Here is an 18357-nt window from a genome sequence, read left to right on the forward strand (position 1 = left end):
GTTCATTCTTCGCCGTCACACACCGTCTTCTTGCACACCGCCAAAGATGGTCCTAAGCACCCGTCTCTCGAATACTCCGAGTGCTTGCAAGTCCTCCTCGAGCATTGTCCATGTTTCATGTCCGTAGAGGACTACCGGTCTTATTAACGTCTTGTACATGACACATTTGGTGCGGTGGCGAATCTTTTTCGACCGCAGTTTCTTCTGGAGCCCGTAGTAGGCCCGACTTCCACAGATGATGCGCCTTCGTATTTCACGACTAACGTTGTTGTCAGCCGTTAGCAAGGATCCGAGGTAGACGAATTCCTCGACCACCTCGAAGGTATCCCCGTCTATCGTAACACTGCTTTCCAGGAGGGCCCTGTCGCGCTCGGTTCCGCCCACTAGCATGTACTTTGTAGTTTTTGTAGCTTCACGTTTCAGGCGGGTGTACAGTTCTGCCACCTTTGCAAATGTTCGGCCGACAATGTCCATGTCATCCGCGAAGCAAATAAATTGACTGGATCTGTTGAAAATCGTACCCCGGCTGTTACACCCGGCTCTCCGCATGACACCTTCTAGCGCAATGTTGAACAACAGGCACGAAAGTCCATCACCTTGTCTTAGTCCCAGGCGCGATTCGAACGAACTGGAGTGTTCGCCCGAAATCTTCACACAGTTTTGTACACCATCCACCGTTGCTTTGATCAGTCTGGTAAGCTTCCCAGGGAAGCTGTTCTCGTCCATAATTTTCCATAGCTCTACGCGGTCTATACTGTCGTATGCCGCCTTGAAATCAACGAACAGATGGTGCGTTGGGACCTGGTATTCACGGCATTTTTGAAGGATTTGCCGTACAGTAAAGATCTGGTCCGTTGTCGAGCGGCCGTCAACGAAGCCGGCTTGATAACTTCCCACGAACTCGTTCACTAATGGTGACAGACGACGGAAGATGATCTGGGATATCACTTTGTAGGCGGCATTAAGGATGGTGATCGCTCGAAAGTTCTCACACTCCAGTTTGTCGCCTTTCTTGTAGATGGGGCATATAACCCCTTCCTTCCACTCCTCCGGTAGCTGTTCGGTTTCCCAGATTCTGACTATCAGTATGTGCAGGCAAGTGGCCAGCTTTTCCGGGCCCATCTTGATGAGCTCAGCTCCGATACCATCCTTACCAGCTGCTTTATTCGTCTTTAGCTGTTGAATGGCATCCTTAACTTCCCTCAAGGTGGGGGCTGGTTGGCTTCCATCGTCCGCTGAACTGACATAGTCATCTCCTCCGCTGCCTTGACTTTCACTGCCTGTACTCTCAGCGCCATTCAGATGTTCCTCGTAGTGCTGCTTCCACCTTTCGATCACCACACGTTCGTCCGTCAAGATGCTCCCATCCTTATCCCGGCACATTTCGGCTCGCGGCACGAAGCCTTTGCGGGATGCGTTGAGCTTCTGATAGAACTTGCGTGTATCTTGAGACCGGCACAGCTGTTCCATCTCCTCGCACTCCGCTTCTTCCAGGCGGCGTTTCTTCTCCTGAAAAAGGCGGGTCTGCTGTCTCCGCTTCCGTCTATAACGTTCCACGTTCTGCCGGGTACCTTGCTGCAGCGCGACCGCCCGCGCAGTGTCCTTCTCCTCCAGAATCTGTCTGCACTCTTCGTCGAACCAATCGTTCCGTCGACTTCGACCCATATATGTACCCGACGTTGTTCTCCGCTGCGTCGTTAATGGCTGCTTTAACTGTATTCCAGCAGTCCTCAAGAAGGGCCCCTTCGAGCTCATCCTCTTCCAGCAACGCTGCCTCGAGATGCTGCGCGTATGCAGTGGCGACATCAGGTTGCTTCAGCCACTCTAGGTCGTACCGCGGCGATCGTCGGTACCGAACATTGTTGATGACGGATAGTTTTGGGCGCAGTTTAACCATCACCAGATAGTGGTCAGAGTCGATGTTAGCGCCACGATATGTCCTGACGTCGATAATGTCGGAGAAGTGCCGTCCATCAATCAGAACGTGGTCGATTTGTGATTCTGTATGCAGTGGTGATCTCCAGGTGTACCGATACGGAAGGCTGTGTTGGAAGTAGGTGCTGCGAATGGCCATATTCTTGAAGGCAGCGAAATCAATTAGTCGTAGGCCGTTTTCGTTCGTCAGCCGGTGAGCGCTGAACTTCCCAATAGTCGGTCTAAACTCCTCCTCTTGGCCAAACTGAGCGTTCAAATCTCCTATGATGATTTTGACGTCGTGGCTTGGGCAGCTGTCGTACTCACGTTCCAGCTGCGCGTAGAATGCGTCCTTATCATCATCAGTGCTTCCGGAGTGTGGGCTATGGACGTTGATTATGCTGAAGTTGAAGAACCGGCCTTTGATCCTCAACCTGCACATTCTTTCATTGATCGGCCACCACCCGATCACGCGCCTTTGCATATCGCCCATCACTATGAAAGCTGTTCCCAGCTCGTGTGTGTTGCCGCAGCTCTGGTAGATGGTATGATTACCTCTAAACGTTCGCACCATTGATCCCTTCCAACAAACCTCCTGCAGCGCTACGATGCCGAATCCACGGTCCTTGAGCACATCGGCGAGTATGCGTGTGCTCCCGATGAAGTTGAGAGATTTGCAGTTCCACGAACCGAGTTTCCAATCGCTAGTCCCTTTTCGTCGCAGTGGTCTTCGCCGATGGTTCCGGTCCGTACTCTCTTGTTGATTGTTCGTTGCTTATGATTTTTAAAGGCTGGCTTGCAGGGCCTGACACCAAACCCCTAAATTTCCGGATGACCATTCCTCCTTATTTCCGGTGGACCATGGTGCACAGTTTCACTTAGAGTCCCTCGCTGGCACTCGGACGATGATCAGCCGCCCCTAACATGGAGAACAGACGCTGTTGTGAGCCGATCCTGACATGGAGAACAGACGCTCTTCAAGATTTGCACCTCCGGAGAGGAGCAAACCCCCCCTTCCCTGTCAGCATACGACCATAGTTCCCACCGGGGTTGGTTACCCGATCTTCCCTAAGGTTGCTCGTATCCCGGCCAGCACCGCGGGGAGGTAGGGATAGGAGTTGCTGGGTAAGAGGCTAAGGACCGCGAGATGGGGTCTATTTTATTCCTTCAGGTACGCGAAGTACCAATGGTACGCTTTACCCAGCATTTGCCGTGCCCCCCATATGTGCTTACGTAATTATTGAACGATCCCTAATACAAAACATCATATCGTTGGAATGTAATTTATGTGTGTTTGAATGTATTGGTGAACCTAGGTTGGATCTCGATAAATCGACAGAGCGAACCTCATTCATTTTGGGTCGGATCTGGTGCGGATCGCGATCCAACCTGAACGAATAACCGAACGTTTTGACAGCTGTTAGAGCGGATCCGGTGCAGAACTAGGTTCGACCCAGCAATAACCGAAAACGACATAATTCTCAACAAAGAACAAACTTGTGGCATGGTGCGCCCTTGTGTATGCAATCTGCTGTACCAAAACAGTGGTCCCTCGATCCAATTGGATTTTTATACCACTCACCATTATACCACCCATCGAGTTCTGACAGCGCCGCCACTGCCACCGCACCTGTCAGTTTTTCACGCACACACCGTCAAAAATCCAAACATTCTCTCTCCCGGCAGTGACCATTCCCTCGTTGGGTTCTCCCAATTTTCGCCGTCTCGCTCCCCGGCAGTGCTTATCACCAACGAGAGCGAGCAAGCCAGCAACAACTGTCAGTTCTCCAGAAAAGAAAAAAAATCTGCGCTCTCCGCCACCCACACCCACGCTTAAAGTCATTCACACAATTTTGTGTTTCGTTCACACAAAACGGGCCTAACCTGGAACAACACATATTATGAGTAACTGCCATGTTACTCATTTTAGTGTAATTGACGGTGAACGATTTCCGATGAGTTCATTTCACACAGTGAGAGCGGTCGGAAAACGGACCTAACCTCAATTATATTTTTTCATGTAAATTGAAAATTATCGCAACATTTTTATACTATTTCAGAGGAGTCCCCATTTGTTTCGATATGACCAAACTAAAGTGCGATGTTTATAGTCGCACATTTTAGTTGTATCGTATCGAAACATGACGAAAAACCTCAGAAAAAGTAATTTTCGTTGCGATGCATGCCGGACGCAACCGCCATCATGGCGATCAAAATGGACTTGACAGTTCGAAGCAAAATTTCTTACACATATTAAAAGAATAAAAGACATTACATAGCGACTGTGCATGTCTTACACATAATTTTCACACAGATTGCTATTCTCTCGGGTCATCATCGTCATGTGTGAAAATTATTCATGCGATGTGTAATTTACTTTAAGCGTGCGCTGCGCACACACATTCTCAGCCCGTCGCCTCCCTTGCTTCCAGCCAAGAAGAGCCACGGCAGGAGAGCCCACCTAGCACCAACGGGAAAAAGCGAAAATCGATGATTTTGCTCGCGTCGATTCACGGCTACGGACGGACGGGCTGCAACACGGCGACGTCGACGGTTTCTGTGAAATTTTCGGGTTTTCCGTGCGTTTTTTCAACGGTAATCGTGCGGGAAAGTTCATTATCGTCGAATGGCGGCGGCTGGTGATTGTGATTGAATAGTAAATTCGGTTTGAAAAATTGGTCTCGCTGCACTTTGCAGGGTTACCCCCTGTGCGAAGGGGGTAGGAGGTGGTGCTCAAGAAGTTGCTGCGATTTGATCGGGCTGCAAAGAAGAGGAGCCCCACGGAGACAGTGATGCCATCTTAGTTCGGGAAAGGCATGCAATCTCGAAATAAGAGAAAAAGTAGATTATCGTTCGTCGGGCACGTGCCCCAAGTGGTTGAATTCTATGCGCGTATTTTGGTGAGGCAGGAAAAACAGAGAGGGTCGTTCAAGATAAATCTGGCAACCGCTGGCCCACGAACCGTTCCGTCGGTCGATCCGAGTCGCGCGCGTGTGTGTGTGTGCGTGTGAAAAAATGTGAATCAGCAGCACCTTTGGAAAACGAAGAGCTTTTCCTGGCCAGAGTGTTTTCCCGTCCGGATGGGTGATTGAAGGAAAATTCGTGACCATTTTCGCAACCCGCTATGGGACCAGAGGTGGAAAGTGCTGTGTGAAAGTGCCAGCGTTCCACGCTGGGGAGTTTTTGAAGCTTCAACTACTTCGGAAAAAAGGCATTTCCACGGAAGGAAAAGAAAAGTGTGCTCGGAAAGTGTCGGATGTCGTTGTTCTTGTTCCGGAGGAAAAACAAAAAGTCATCCTCCGGGAGGTGAGAAGTGTAAAAATTTGATTGCCCACGAGAAGTGCTGAAAAATAGGTCTGTTTACATATGAGTGAGTTCCGCTGCAAGTCAGACGAAGAATTGTGAAAACGGTGCAAAGCAGAGTTGGAAGAAGCAGAAGAAATACACACTTTTTTCGGCAATCGCTAGGAAGTGCTGCAACCAGCGAGACTGGCGAGCAGGATGGCGGCGGACCTTACGAGGCCGCCCTTTAGCGACATCAAACGGCCGGAGGAAGTGGTGAAAATGTCGATGACGGACAATCTCAAGTTCGCCGTCCTGATCGGGCTGATCGAGGTCGGGCAGGTCTCGAACCGAGAGGTGGTCAACACCGTACTGCACCTGGTAAGTGTGAATGTGAAGAACTCTCCAGCTCGTTGTTTTTTTCAAAGCGAAGTAAGCACTCGCTGTTATCGCAGAAACTCATCACCACCGTCGTCGAGTTGGCGTTTGTTATCTACAAATACCTTAACTACATTGTCGTTCCACGGCCCGGTGGGTTTTTACCCGGTGTGTCGGGACTGTTGTTGGCTAATTGGAACGAAGCAATACAGAGAAAAGCTCGATGACAGCGTCAGCGAGCGCAGCTTGAAGTACCTGTTCGATAAGAAGGGTGCCAACGTTGGAAGACATGAGCGTGCTTGGTTTGGAGAATCAAATTGGAAATTAGAGTTTAGATGCAATCTCGGAACCAACATTTAGGAATGATTAATAAAAAGCATTGGGATTGATTAGGAAGCATATTTGTTGGATGAAACTTTATGTAATACATTTAATTCAAGAATGAGACTCGGAATCTTCTATCGTCCATTCTATATGGTATGCTTGAATTTCATTAAAAAAAACATGTGAAAGAGTATTGGACTGTTCCTACAAAATAGAACGAATCCAAATGGATTTAAAGAACAAAAAAATGTTCAAAAATTTCTTAGAACAAATACTGACGAGGCGATTTATCCTTGCCAAGCAATATATTCATAAGAAAATTATTTTGAGCTTTTTAGTGGAATGTCTTCACTTGTCATAAGACGAGTTTATACCATCCCATTGAATTCCACCACTTAATTGTATCTTGACAGATACGTATTTCGACCTCAACAGTAAGGCCGTCTTCAGTGTCTCGTACTTGACTCGTACTTAAGTCGAGTCAAGTACGAGACACTGTAGACGGCCTTACTGTTGAGGTCGAAATACGTATCTGTCAAGATACAATTAAGTGGTGGAATTCAATGGGATGGTATAAACTCGTCTTATGACAAGGCAATATATTCAATTTAACTGTTGAATGAATAAAAAACTTCGATTTAAAATTCGATGCCGATTGTGTCTTTGAATTCTACGAATAAATTAAAAACCCTGATAAATCCACCAAGCGGAGATGAATTGGTCAAGAAAAAATGCCTGAACCATCGAAAGCAATATCGCTGACTACCTTCCACCACTTATGGACACAGTACCTGGGTCCGACAGAAAATGAATTCACTATATCAATATCCCTGAAAAAGTTGAAAGTGACCAACGAATGGAGAGACCAAGAAATTTCCTATATAGGAGAATTGACGAGTGTTATGAATCAGATTGCCTAGAAGCTTTACCGGAAATCACTACGACTCAGTGATTCATAATGGCCAATCTTGATAACCAAATAATTAAGTAGAGAAACAAGCAAGTGTACCGTTCCAAGGATATCAAATCCAAGTTTCGAAACGAATCCTGTTCAGCTCAGCATCACAGATTAGGCGAACCGATTCCGATCCCTTCAATACCATCCCGGGACTGTGTTCGAGAAAGGAAAAAGGGGCTTCCAAACTCAGCACGCAGGCAAGTCCGCACACAGTTCGAACAGCACTCTTGCAGTAAAAAATATTAATTCCAGTTGTCGTCGGAGCAATGATCCGAATGCAACATCGGCTGCAATCATCTCTTCGCCTGTCCTCATCTACTACCAAAATGTAGGAGGCATCAACAGCTCGATCGCGAATTATAAGTTGGCTGTTAGCGATGCTTCTTATGATGTCTATGCTTTTTCCGAAACATGGCTTAATGGAAATACTTCTTCCAGTCAGCTTTTCGACAACACTTTCGCTGTGTATCGCCAAGATCGCTCATCTTCAAATAGTCGCAAAAACACCGGTGGTGGCGTTTTACTTGCTGTTCGCTCTAGCATCAAATCTCACATTTTGAATCCTCCAGAATGCGCTGCGGTTGAACAATTGTGGGTTGCAAGACAACACAATCTACATGTGTGTGATCTATACTCCTCCAGACATGATGAGTAACGATGCACTAATTGACATGCATCTGGCCTCGTTAGACTGGATTGTATCTCAAATGGAAGCCAATGATAACATAATTATATTGGGTGATTTCAACCTTCGCGGTATTGTCTGGCAATGTGACTCGAATGGCACTCATTTTCCGAATTCATCATACAGCACCATGCCATCTCGAACACTCCTTGATGCATATGACACAGCGGGACTCAAACAACTAAATGCAGTGATAGGTACATTGCAACAATCGGGCGCTGGATTTATGTTTTGCCAGTGAAGATCTGTGGCGCACTTGTGCCGTCATGCGCGCACCTCCCCCACTTGTGAAATAATGCAGACATCATCCCCCTCTGCTTATATCACTGGATGCCAGGACTCAACTGCGGTTCAAGGACACCTTCAACAGTAGCTATCACGACTTCCGTAAGGCTGACTTCAATAGCATGAATGACTTTCTACAGAACTTGAACTGGACAGAGATACTACACGGCACGGATGCAAATCAAGCTGCTTCATCATTGTCGAACGTTCTAGTCTATGCTATTGATCAATTCGTTCCGGAGATTATTCGTCGTGAACCATTGAAGCCCGTCTGGTCAAATTCGCATCTGAAAAGTTTGAAAAGGTTGAAAAGAGCCGCTCTTAAGAAGTACAACAAGTATCACACCGACGAAACCAGAGTTGCCTATCTCGAAGCTAAGCAAAATTATTCCTGGCTCAATGATCGACTATATGCTGCCCATCAAATCAACATTCAAGATTGCCTTAAGTTCGACCCTAAAAGTTTTTGGAACTACGTGAACGACCAACAGAAGCAGACAGGTCTGCCATCGACAATGAAAAACGGTATTTTGGAAGCCAGTACTATCATGCATTGGCGTAACTAACGAAAAATTCTAGGGCGGGGCTAATTTTTGACGTAGGATTACGTCCTTTGCGAAGATAGGGAGGTAATTCTGAATATTCAAATTTGAGACCTTCACGAAAAGTTCCGATTTTCGAGATTTTGGTATCAATCGATCGACGAACGCTTTAAGATTTTCACCAACTATTAAAAACAATGGGTTAGCATACGCTGATCGTCGCCGAAAGTAGCAGTACCCAAGAGAAATATCCACGCAATGACCAGACTACCGTTTCGCTTCCATCAGTGATAAGAAAGGCGCTTTGTGAAAAGAAAATCTGTTCTTCTTAGGCGTCGATTGCAGTCTCGGCATATCAGTGGCGGTGCTATACTTTTATTCTTAGCGTCTTAGCGGCAAAGCATCGAGTGGCTGTCGTACAGCAGCAGCAGTGAATTTTTAACGCAAGGTTCGGATTAACGTTTGATTGCTGTGAGTGATTCGAAAGACGCATTGTGGATTGACTCTTTTCAAGACCAGCATTTTATAAAAAGAAAGGGTTGATAGCAAACAATGGTGTCGGTTGCCTTCCCGCGGTACTGAAACAATTTTCCGTCAGTATCAGAATCACAAACGCTCGTCGGAGAGCAAAGCTGCAGAATCGTTGGCGTCAGTAGCAGTCAAGTGATATTTTCTTTCAAAATTCAGATTTTATTTCTGTTTATTAAAAAGGAACATTATTGAAAACAAATCGATTTTTCTCAGATACACAGGAGGTTGAGCCGAGACGAACATACTTCAAAGTGCAAATCATAATCGCTTGGCGATATGATTTGCAAACTGTAATATTCATGCAAAGTAGCAAAACTTCTTGGGGCAGCAGGAACTATGTCCAAGGGCTTGACGATCCCTCCCCAGTCCATCTGCGAGTTGTAGCGCCTGCCTAGGATGTGGTGGGGTTTGACAGTGGGCCCTGTTAAACCTCTATAAAAAGCTGCATGAATCCGCAAGTAGGCTCCGTCAAAGCGACCGTGTGCCGCTCAAAGCGCACAAGCCCAAGTCCTGGTGTTAGGTGGGACGCTAAACAGCCCAGACACGATGGCCCTCCGGAGGTTTGCGCAGGCCCAATAAGCCGCCTAGAAAACCAATCATTACGAACGACATAGAAGATAATACGATTCGATACAATCGGCAACGACCTAGGCGACGAATAAAGGATCACGATTGGAAGCTTGGAACATGGAACTGCAAGTCGCTAGGCTTCGCAGGTTGCGACAGGATAATCTACGATGAATTACATCCCCGCAACTTCGATGTCGTAGCGCTGCAGGAAATCTGCTGGACAGGACAGAAAGTGTGGAAAAGAGGGCATCGAGCGGCTACCTTCTACCAAAGCTGTGGCACCACCAACGAGCTGGGAACCGGCTTCATAGAGCTAAGAAAGATGCGCCAACGCATGATTGGGTGGCAGCCAATCAACGCAAGGATGTGCAAGCTGAGGATTAAAGGCCGTTTCTTCAACTATAGCATCATCAACGTGCACTGCCCACACGAAGGGAGACCCGACGACGAGAAAGAAGCGTTCTATGCACAGCTGGAGCAGACATACGATGGATGCCCACTGCGGGACGTCAAAATCATCATCGGTGACATGAACGCTCAGGTAGGAAGGGAGGAAATGTATAGACCGGTCATCGGACCGGAAGTCTGCATATCGAATGACAACAGCCAACGATGTATGAACTTCGCAGCCTCCCGCGAAATGGTAGTCCGAGGCACTTCCCCCGCAAGAATATCCACAAGGCCACATGGAAATCACCTAATCAAGTAACGGAAAACCAAGTCGACCACGTTCTAATCGACGGTAAATTCTTCTCCGACATCACAAACGTACGCACGTACGTACGTGATCAACACGCGTCGGAGTCGTCCGCCGCGGCTAAACATTGGGCGGCTACAAGACGGTAGACTAGCCTAAGACTACGCGCAGCAGCTGGAAGTGGAACTCCCAACGGAAGAGCAGCTTGGCGCAGCATCCCTTGAAGATGGCTGTAGAGATATTCGATCCGCCATTGGAAGCACCGCAACCGCTGCACTAGGCACGGTGGCTCCGGATCAGAGAAACGACTGGTATGACGGCGAATGTGAGCAGTTAGTTGAGGAGAAGAATGCAGCATGGGCGAGATTGCTGCAACAACGCACGAGGGCGAACGAGGCACGATACAAACGGGCGCGGAACAGACAAAACTCGATTTTCCGGAGGAAAAAGCGCCAGCAGGAAGATCGAGACCGTGAAGAGACGGAGGAACTGTACCGCGCTAATAATGTATAGAATAACTAGGTTTTGATTAGTTTAAACGACTCTGATAAATTTATTTTCCATTTGGGCTGTAGAAATATCCAAATTTTTATTTTTTGTATCAGTGCACAGGTAAAAAGTGAGGTTACGCGACGCCACTGGTCAATGATAAAACAGTAAATTCTTAAGCATTTCCGCGGGAGACTCTAAGGCTGATGACATACTGGGAGCGAAGAGAAGCGAAGCGAAGAGGTTGGTGATAAACAAAGCGAAGTGAAGCGGCGATCAAAGCGAGCTATGACATACTGAAAGCGTTTTTCGGAGTGTTGATCTCGCAACAAATACAAGTGTAAAAACATGGATTTCCTCAGATGTAGAATATTTTGCTTCTCCAAGCATATTTAGCACAAAGAGGAGAGTGTTGGGGAGATTTATAGAATGTCGCAATTGAAAACCGATTTTATGATGTGAGCGATAGATTATCACCACTACAATCAGACGTAGGGGTAAAACTTTTTGGGCCATGTTTTATTCCTATTTTACGTTTGCTCCTATGGAAGATCCATTAATTACGTAACGGGAAATTTTCAACACGACCCCCCCTCCTTTTGTATGAAACATCTGAAAAATTTGCATGGATCGCACACTTCGCCGACAACACCCCTCCCCCTTCAAGCGTTACGTAATTTATAGATGTTCTTCTTACAACATTTCTCTACACTGAAGTTGATTTCTCGGGAGATACGCACATCATGAAAACAACTTCCACAAAAATCGTTTTGTCTCGGCAACCTTTTTGAAAAACGGCGTAAACAAACGCAAATCCCAAAAATCCGCAGAAAAAAGGGAAACCATTTTCCACCAATTGCCGGCTAAAAATTGGGACAACAATTTCCTTATCTATCGGATTGTTCCCGAAGTTTACATATCCGGACATAAGCAAAAATTACGCAAACCCGATTTTCGTTGAAGTTGAAGGGCTTTTCAAGATACACGGTACGTATCTCCCGCGTAAAAAATCAAATATCAAAGCGATTGAACACAACAATTTCATTCGGTTCAAACGCGCATTACAGATGCGTGAAAAATCTATCATTTGAAACTAATCCTAAATACGATAACGATATTAAAATAACAAGTTCAACATCCATTTGTCTGTGGTAACAGCAAAATACGTGTTTTTTGTTTCAAAGTGTTTCTAAATGTATGGACTGCACCAGAATATTCCCAATTTTAATGAGTACCGCTACTATGAAATACATCATATTATACATGTAGCTAAAACCATACATATTTTAAGGTTTTAATTAACCAAATAAACAAAATAAACAATGTTGCTTTCCTCTCCCGCTCCCGCAATACTTTTCACCCACAACTGCGAACGAGGGTAAATTCAAATCAACAAACATACAGAAGTGATCCTTCGTGATCTCGCGCGGCAAAGCACTCTACGAACTGCTTCGCCTCTTTGGCTACCGCTTCTCGCCTCTTCTCATCGCTTCCACTATGACAGGTATAAGCGATTTCCATATATCGCTCATTGAGGTAGCTTTCACGCGGACGCTTCGCTTCCCTCTCAACTCTTCTAATCGCTTCTCTTCTCTCCCAGTATGGCATCAGCCTAAGGAGTTTTCAAGAAAAACTCTCTGGAATGTTAACGAGAAATTCTCCGTAATTTTAACGGAAACTTTTCTAGGATTTTTTGCGGAGGATCGTTCAAAATGTCTCAACAAAAAATTATTGGATTTCTACGGGAAATTCTTCGTACAGTAGACGTTCGATAACTGAATGTCATTTTACTGAAATGCTGTTAACTGCATTCCGATGGTTACATTAGTTTTGCAGTTATCGGACAGCTGAGCTTCAAATCGATGTCAAAGTCGATGATAGCTACATAGCGCAGAATAATCAGGTGCACTTCTGTTCTGACGTCGTCTGACAATTGTTTGCCGTCTAGAATGCGTCGCAATTATCGAACGCCATTCGCTAACTGAAACGAAAACATGTTGCAGTTATCGAACGACTAGTGTATTGTCCATAAGAAATTCTTGGGAAATTCCATTGGCCGAACTGGTAATTTGACCGAAAAAGTTGTTTTCTCTAACAGGTCGTTTGGCCGAATAGGTCATCGGCCCAAAAATGCTGTTTGCCCGAAATAATAGTTTGACAGAATGGAACGTTTGTCCGAAAATATCAATTAGGTCAACAGCTTATACGGCCAAATGTCAATAACTGAACGGGTAATTTAATCAAAAATATTCATCCGTTTGGCCTTGACATTTACGTTGAAAAAGCCTATTGTCAAACGACCGTTGAACGATATTTTGTAACCTCTCTACTTTTTAAGTCGATACTGGCCTTTAAGCCAAAAGCCATATCTAACCAAATCCTATTAAGCCGAATTGAACGTTTATCCGAAGCTTTGGATGAACGTCTTTTGAGCAAAATGATCAATTCAGCCGAACGACACTTTTCAAAGAAGGTTGCAAAAAGTACATTTTTGGGCCGAATGGCTCTTTCTGACAAATGACATTTTTTTACCAAACGGCATTTTTTGTCAAATGATCTATATTCGGTTAAACGACTTTTTCATCCGAACGGCATATTCAGCCAAATGACCTGTTTAGGGTAAACAACTTTTTACGAATCCGGCCAAATTTTCCTTTTGGCTGTCCTTGCTTTCGGTCAAACTACATTTTCGGTCGAACCAGTTTTGACATGATAAAAGTTTCCGTTAAACGTTTAGTTTTAAACCGTCTAAGACGAATTAAGTACTGTCCATTTAATTCCACCAGTTGGAATCTGGAAACTGGAAACTGGTGGAATTAAATGGACAGTAAGGTACCCCGGGGCAAGTGGGACCTAAAAAAACGCTAGTTCAGCAAAATTGTAAACGCTTACTTAGAAAACAGGGTATTTCAGAACATTAACCACGGATACATCATTATATGCTTCCGTTGTTAAAGTGTAGACGTGTTGTAAGCCATTTATTCAGCTACAAAAAATATTGGTAGTGATATAAATAAATTTACCTGTGGGCCACTTACCCCTTCAAACGGGGCAAGTGGGACCTATTCTGCTTTAAACTGTCGAACGAAACTAATTTGAAGAATGTAGATATAATGTTCATGTAATTTCTGAATCGTAGTATTTCAGAGCATGGATGGAGGTTTATTGCTTGTCAGACTTTTGTTTTTGCAAAAAGAAAGGGATTTCAAGGTTAGCAGATATAAAAACAAGACAACATCCGGTTTACTGTTTAATTGGTTGTTGTCTGGCTTTCCATTCGCTTACTTTCTTACCAAATGTGTTTGGTAGAAAGGATAAGCAAATCTTTGTTCACTTTTCGAATGAATGTTTCTCTGTTTATAACACAAATTATTACATAAATTAGAGCTTTAAAGGGAACGTTTTTATTCAGGCTATGCGCAGTGTTGTAAATTTTTAAAAGATCGAAATGGCCAATTTATGTCTTAAGAACTTTATTTATCTGAAAATCTGTCAATCTGATGCAAAGTTTAAAAATAACAAAACACAAGACAAAACCTGTTAATCTATTGTTAAATGAATATATTGTTTGCACTGTAAACGGAAAATTTCGCATAGTTATAACCATTGCTCTTTTCCATGGGGGAGATAATTTTCAGAAAGTAAATTACACATTTGGTAAATCAACTGTATACTACTTCTAAACAACGAAACCAACGATATCAACTGCATTTCATTCAGATCCATATAATATATGAGTGTCGAAGTTATTTTTCACTAGTCAACAATCTAAAAACAGGTAAACTGGCTCTATCGAAAATGTTGTTCAAATATGTCCCACTTGCCCCATGTATGTTAAAACTCAAGGGCAAGTGAAAATTGCAGATTTCGTTTTTAATCAAAACTTTTAAATCGTTTTCGGTGTCACACAATTATTTCATTGCTCAAAGTATTCGCTTTCCACATCAATGATTAATTTGAAAACGACTATTTAGTTGGGAATCCATTGAATGAAAATAAAAGTAATAGCTTTTGCCGGTAGTTTAAAGTCATGATTAAACAATACCATTAGTATGGTGCCGCAAATGGTTTTGATTTCAAATATTTTTGTGTCAGGCGAATTCGTTGATAATTCTGCTTCATCTTTCTAGAACATTGTTACCATTAAAAACGTTCACCGATTAATCGGCAGCCATAGTACCCACTTACCCCGTATTTTCACTTGCCCCGGAGTACCTTACTTAATTCGTCTTAGACGGTTTAATACATTCCACTAAAAGAGCTTAATATATTTTTCCGTTTAGTTTTGCTAAATGGTACCTGGTTTAATGTTATACTGGCCTTTACAGTATCGATTTAATAGAGAGGCCACGGAATTTGTTCAATGGTCAATTGACAAAAAGACAATTTCTCCAAACAAATTGCCATTTCTGGCCATATTACCCGTTCAGTTACGTGGGTTCAAATGACAAAAAACTATTTCTGCTAAATGGCACTTTTGGTCAACGATCGATTTGGCCGGACAACATGTTAGGGCAAACGGCTTTTTCGGCCAAATTACTAGTTCGGCCGTCTGTCGCTTCCGGTCAATGGAACTTACCAAGAATTTCTAATCTAAAATAGAAAGAATTTTCTGAAGAAATCCAAAAAAATCCTTAAAAATTTCGAGCATTTTTCCAATGTTTTGTGATGAAATCACTCTTATAAAGGATAAAAAAACTAATCGCCTTAATTAATCTAGATTGGGGGATTCAACGTTTAATCTTCTCTTTTACCATTCACAGTTTTCTGTGCGAATTTTAAAGAATACTCAACAGAAACTCAAAAGGAACTTTCCGTGGATATTACAAATATTTTCCTGTAGAAATTTAGAACAACTTCCCGTAAAAATCCCAAGGAATTCTCATGTAAATCTCCAAAAAATTTCTTTGGTAAATCCAAAGAGCTCCTCTTGGTAATTCCATAGAGTCCTCGAAACTTGAAAGTAGTTCTCGTGGAACATCTGGGAATAATTTCAAATAAATGAATATTCTGGAAAAACAGGAAATTTTTCGTTAACATTTTGAGGTGAAATTCAAAAGATTCTCTCGTCCAATTGTTATTAACCAAAACTAGTCAAACCTAGTGGAGTCAAGTACGAGACACTGAAGTTGACCTTACTGTTGAGGTCGAAATACGTATCTGTCAAGGTACAATTAAGTGGTGGAATTAAATGGGACTGCACAAACACGTCTTATGACCAGGGATGACAATAGTCATCGTCATAGCACGAAATGCCACAGTAGCGATGAGTTGCTGTGTCTTCATTGCTACTCTTCTTCTTCTTCTTCTTATTGGCATTACATCCCCACACTGGGACAGAGCCGCCTCGCAGCTTAGTGTTCATTAAGCACTTCCACAGTTATTAACTGCGAGGTTTCTAAGCCAAGTTACCATTTTTGCATTCGTATATCATGAGGCTAGCACGATGATACTTTTATGCCCAAGGAAGTCGAGACAATTTCCAAACCGAAAATTGCCTAGACCGGCACCGGGAATCGAACCCAGCCACCCTCAGCATGGTCTTGCTTTGTAGTCGCGCGTCTTACCGCACGGCTAAGGAGGGGCCTCATTGCTACTCTACACATCGTCAATGACGAGCACTACGTTGGCTGTTGTCGTGTAACCAAATCGTCATGACGACATCGAAGCACGAAGAATTCATACCGTCATTCTTCAAACGGCAGCTGCCATGCGAAGCTTTTTATTAATCCTTTGTAATAATGAGTTTGGAGTATAGTATGAAAGCGTTATGAATGATGTGCAATTCAACATCGCGCCTATTTGTCACCCATCATGTTTGCACTGCTGCACTCGCGAGGAAGGTGGGATCGACTGCCCGCGAATGTTGACACATGCATACTAGGCCTGTTCATGATAATAGGCCTGTCCAATGCCACACATCTCCCCTCTTCTCCAAAAAAATGCATTAGTCCTTTTCTTCTGTATGAAAAAAATAACACCTACGACATATTATGTATCATCCGGTTACGCTCTCATCATGATACAAAAGCATCTTGCAGCAAACAATCATTCCCGACACTCCATTGTATTGCGTGCATCTCATTTCATAATCGAAGAACACATTTAAATGGTGGCTCACATAAATATGGGAAACCACTCTCAAGGAACTCCCATGCAGTGGGTGTCTCGACTCGCAATTGTACTCACAACTCGTGAAGTAACATTTCACGTGTACTACAAATCACTACCACTACTTCTGCTTTTTTCGAACACACGTCCAATGTACTGTGCATTCACATTTGTGAAACAACCAGCAACAAAAACCAGATACCGTAACTAAAAAAAAAGGTCGATGAACAGCTCCAAATCATGGCCGAATATCTAATATCAGTTAAATCAATCCTCTTGTGTACCTGTGACATTTCGGATCCACAACACCAAACTACTTGTAGGTCATCGACCATCGCTAAGCAAGAGACTCTTGCTTGGCTGAACTGTGATCACTCCGATCAACAATAACACCGTTCTTCTTGCGGGCGTCTCACCAACGCAGATGAAGAGACACTTGAATGCGGGCGTCCCACCAACGCAGAGGAAGAAACTTTTGAATGCGGGCGTCCCACCACGCAGAATTGTGATCATTCCGATCCAAAATAACACCGTTCTTCTTGCGGGCGTCCCACCAACGCAGAGGAAGAGACACTTGAATGCGGGCGTCCCACCACGCAGAATTGTGATCATTCCGATCCAAAATAACACCGTTCTTCTTGCGGGCGTCCCACCAACGCAGAGGAGAGACACTTGAATGCGGGCGTCCCATTACGCAGAATTATGATCATTTTGATCCACAATAACACCATTCTTCTTGCGTACGTTCCACAAACACAGAGGAAGAAACACTTGAATGCGAACATTCACCGCGCAGCACTGTGATTTATGTTCAGCTATGCCAATCAAGCTCTCTTTATTGAACTCTGTCGCTCCCCTAGACAACGCATGCGAAAACGATTCTTCCTTTTCATAGTTTTGTCTTTTATTCTTCTTCTTATTACAGTTGACCGACTTTTCATAGCGCTATAAGTGTTTTCAATTCGCGAAAGTGTTTTTATGTTTCACGATGGTTTTCATATCGGAGTAAAACACATTCATAACTATAGAATATCAGGCATCACGGTTATATTCGAATACTCTTCAAAAGGGAGAAATCTTCGATAATCAAAGGTAATTCAGAATATTGTATTCAAGCTGCTAGATACATCTGATAGTTCGTGGTAGCTTTTGGCTGAATGCAGATGACATTACATTTTCTCTTCGCAAATCCCATCACAAATTGCACCTTAAATTTTCCCAAAGGATAGTTGGAAAACATTCAAAGAGTACCCCGATCTTTCGAAACTTTGCCAACCTCGTAGCCAACACTAGCCATCAACAAATTAGAAAATTTCTGTAACACTTTCCAATCCATTGCACATTCAAAGAACTGTACGAATACGTGTTCTTGATAATTCAAACTATTGTAATAAAAAACATTTAAACATTATAACATTAAATAATTATAACAAAATAAAACTCAGAAGTTCTTATTGGTGTATTTAAGTTTATCTCCAATCACACACTTGATTAATCCATTAACAATCGAATCAAATCGGCGAGATCGTATCTAAGAAACTACTTCTCTTAACAAATTGAAAGAGACTGGCAAACAAGCATATCTTTTTGC

At 43.7% G+C, this 18357-nt stretch overlaps 1 protein-coding gene across 17 annotated transcripts in view; it reads left to right on the forward strand.

Annotated features, from left to right (window-relative positions):
* Window positions 1–4345: 4345 nt before the first annotated feature.
* Window positions 4346–18357, forward strand: part of LOC134206396 (neurobeachin) — a 486080-nt gene continuing 472068 nt past the window's right edge. For 7 of the 17 annotated variants that reach the window (XM_062682098.1, XM_062682101.1, XM_062682099.1 and 4 more), the window contains exon 1: window positions 4346–5577. In XM_062682098.1, coding sequence (XP_062538082.1) covers window positions 5416–5577 — 162 coding nt within the window. In that variant the 5' untranslated portion in view covers window positions 4346–5415. The remainder of the gene's footprint in view (window positions 5578–18357) is intronic. The other 10 variants (XM_062682103.1, XM_062682104.1, XM_062682109.1 and 7 more) reach the window with 3 other exon arrangements.

The sequence above is a fragment of the Armigeres subalbatus genome, chromosome 1 (genome assembly GCF_024139115.2).
Source record: "Armigeres subalbatus isolate Guangzhou_Male chromosome 1, GZ_Asu_2, whole genome shotgun sequence".
In the NCBI taxonomy this organism is placed as follows: domain Eukaryota; kingdom Metazoa; phylum Arthropoda; class Insecta; order Diptera; family Culicidae; genus Armigeres; species Armigeres subalbatus.